Source organism: Palaemon carinicauda, chromosome 36 (assembly GCF_036898095.1).
Source record: "Palaemon carinicauda isolate YSFRI2023 chromosome 36, ASM3689809v2, whole genome shotgun sequence".
NCBI lineage: Eukaryota > Metazoa > Arthropoda > Malacostraca > Decapoda > Palaemonidae > Palaemon > Palaemon carinicauda.
Window position 1 is genome coordinate 41,962,881 of NC_090760.1, and position 1,852 is coordinate 41,964,732.

Consider the following 1,852-nt stretch of genomic DNA (forward strand, 5'->3'; position numbering starts at 1 on the left):
GGTCAGCCCGTCAACAGAGACACATCGCCGCCATCGCAGAATTTGGATGCACACTCCAATACATAGCAGGAAAGAAAAATCCAGTGGCTGACACCCTCTCCCAGATAGAAATAAACGCCGTCCACCTTGCCATTGACTACGAGGACCTTGCACATGAGCAACAACTCGACTCAGAAACTCCAGCCTACCGGACAGCCATCATAGCTTTATAATGGGAAGACGTTCCATTATGGTCATCTAACACGGCCCTCCTCTGCGACGTCAGTACTGTCCGTCCCAGGCCCCTGGTACCCTACTCTCAAAGAAAAACCGTCTTTGATATAGTACACTCCCTCTCCCATCCCTCGGGTAGAATGACGACAAGAATCATATCCATCAAGTTCAGCTGGCACGAAATGAGGAAAGATATCACCCAGTGGGCCCGCAGCTGCATCAACTGCCAGACAAGCAAAATTTCTCGACACACAAATTCAGAATTCGAGAAGTTCAAGCAACCCATGAGACGTTTCGGCAACGTGCACATAGACGTCATTGGCCACCTTCCCCCTTCCAGAGGGGACTGCTTCCTTTTGACAGTCATCGACAGGTCCACCCGGTGAATCAAAGCAACCCCCATGCAAGATTCATCAACACTCTCCCATGTCAATGCCCTCCTTTTAAGTTGGAGCAGCAGGTTCAGCATTCCAGACGACATTACAACCGACAGGGGGCCGGCCTTCTTGTCAGATGTCTGGGGCGCCCTCACAAAATCACTCGGCATCACCACCCACAACATAACCTCCTACAACCCCACTGCCAACAGAATGGTTGAACGGGCCCATCGGTCCCTCAAAACTTCCCTGATGGCCCATTGCTCCGACGACAACTGGAACGCCCAGATACCCTTGGTCCACCTAGGACTACGCACCGCCCCTAGATCCAACAGAGAACCATCATCAGCAGAAAAAGTTTTCGAACACACCATAGCCGTGCCAGGCGATTTTTTCCCGACGTCATCCTACAAAAACAACCAGATCCCGGAAAGAATCAGAAACGCTGTAACCAAATTCACCTTGTGTCACCAAACTTTCAACGACATAACAAAAACGTTCATGCCGCAAGATCTACGGAAGTGCTACTTCCTTTTTATCCGTGATGATGCCCACCGACAATCACTATGACGCCCATACAAAGGACCCTACCGAGTCATCGACAGAAACCCCAAGGCATACCTTCTACTCATCCACTGAAGAGAAGACTGGGTCTCGATTAACAGGTTAACACCAGCATTCATTATTAATGACGAACAATTCAGAGACAAAACAGGCCGTCGACCAAGGATACATCCTCAACAAAAGAAATTGACGCATAATACCGCAACACCTCAGACTATCGAGAACCCAAACCCTAGACGACGAGGAGGAGTCCTGTCAAAGAAAACACAATCAAGGAAAAAACTAAATTCCACACCGCAACAGTCCCAGTCCGGAAAAACACTGTATCCTCCAAGGAGATTCAGCAACGGAGGTAGTTAACATATTTCTTCCAAACAAAGGAAAAATACTTCTATTTTTATAACTCTGTAGGTAGGGCTGGCAGGTACTTGTACAGACACCTTCCGACAAGTGTGTTTCTATGTCTATAAATCCTTTGTATGTATTTCTGAAATTTGTTTTTAAATTCGAGATATTTTGTTCTGTATCAGTAAACGCGGAATTCTCCGCTATTTCTTTTGATGCAATAATCAAATATGCACATTTTGTAATAAGATTATTATTCCATGACTTTTGTACTAAAAAAAAACACAAATTTAAACCTAAGCCTGGCTAATCCGCCTTAGGCATTTTTCCGTGCTACTTTTACGTCCGCACGT

At 46.4% G+C, this 1,852-nt stretch overlaps 1 protein-coding gene across 1 annotated transcript; it reads left to right on the forward strand.

The window, feature by feature from the left end:
* The first annotated feature begins 614 nt into the window (after nucleotides 1-614).
* Nucleotides 615-1,160, forward strand: LOC137628591 (uncharacterized). Its single transcript, XM_068359745.1, has one exon. It carries the CDS (start codon nucleotides 615-617, stop codon nucleotides 1,158-1,160), a length of 546 nt encoding a protein of 181 aa, XP_068215846.1.
* Nucleotides 1,161-1,852: the final 692 nt, after the last annotated feature.

What these genes read in the sequence shown, in the direction of transcription:
- LOC137628591 (XM_068359745.1), top strand. Translation starts at nt 615, where the DNA reads ATGCAAGATTCATCAACACTCTCCCATGTCAATGCCCTCCTTTTAAGT.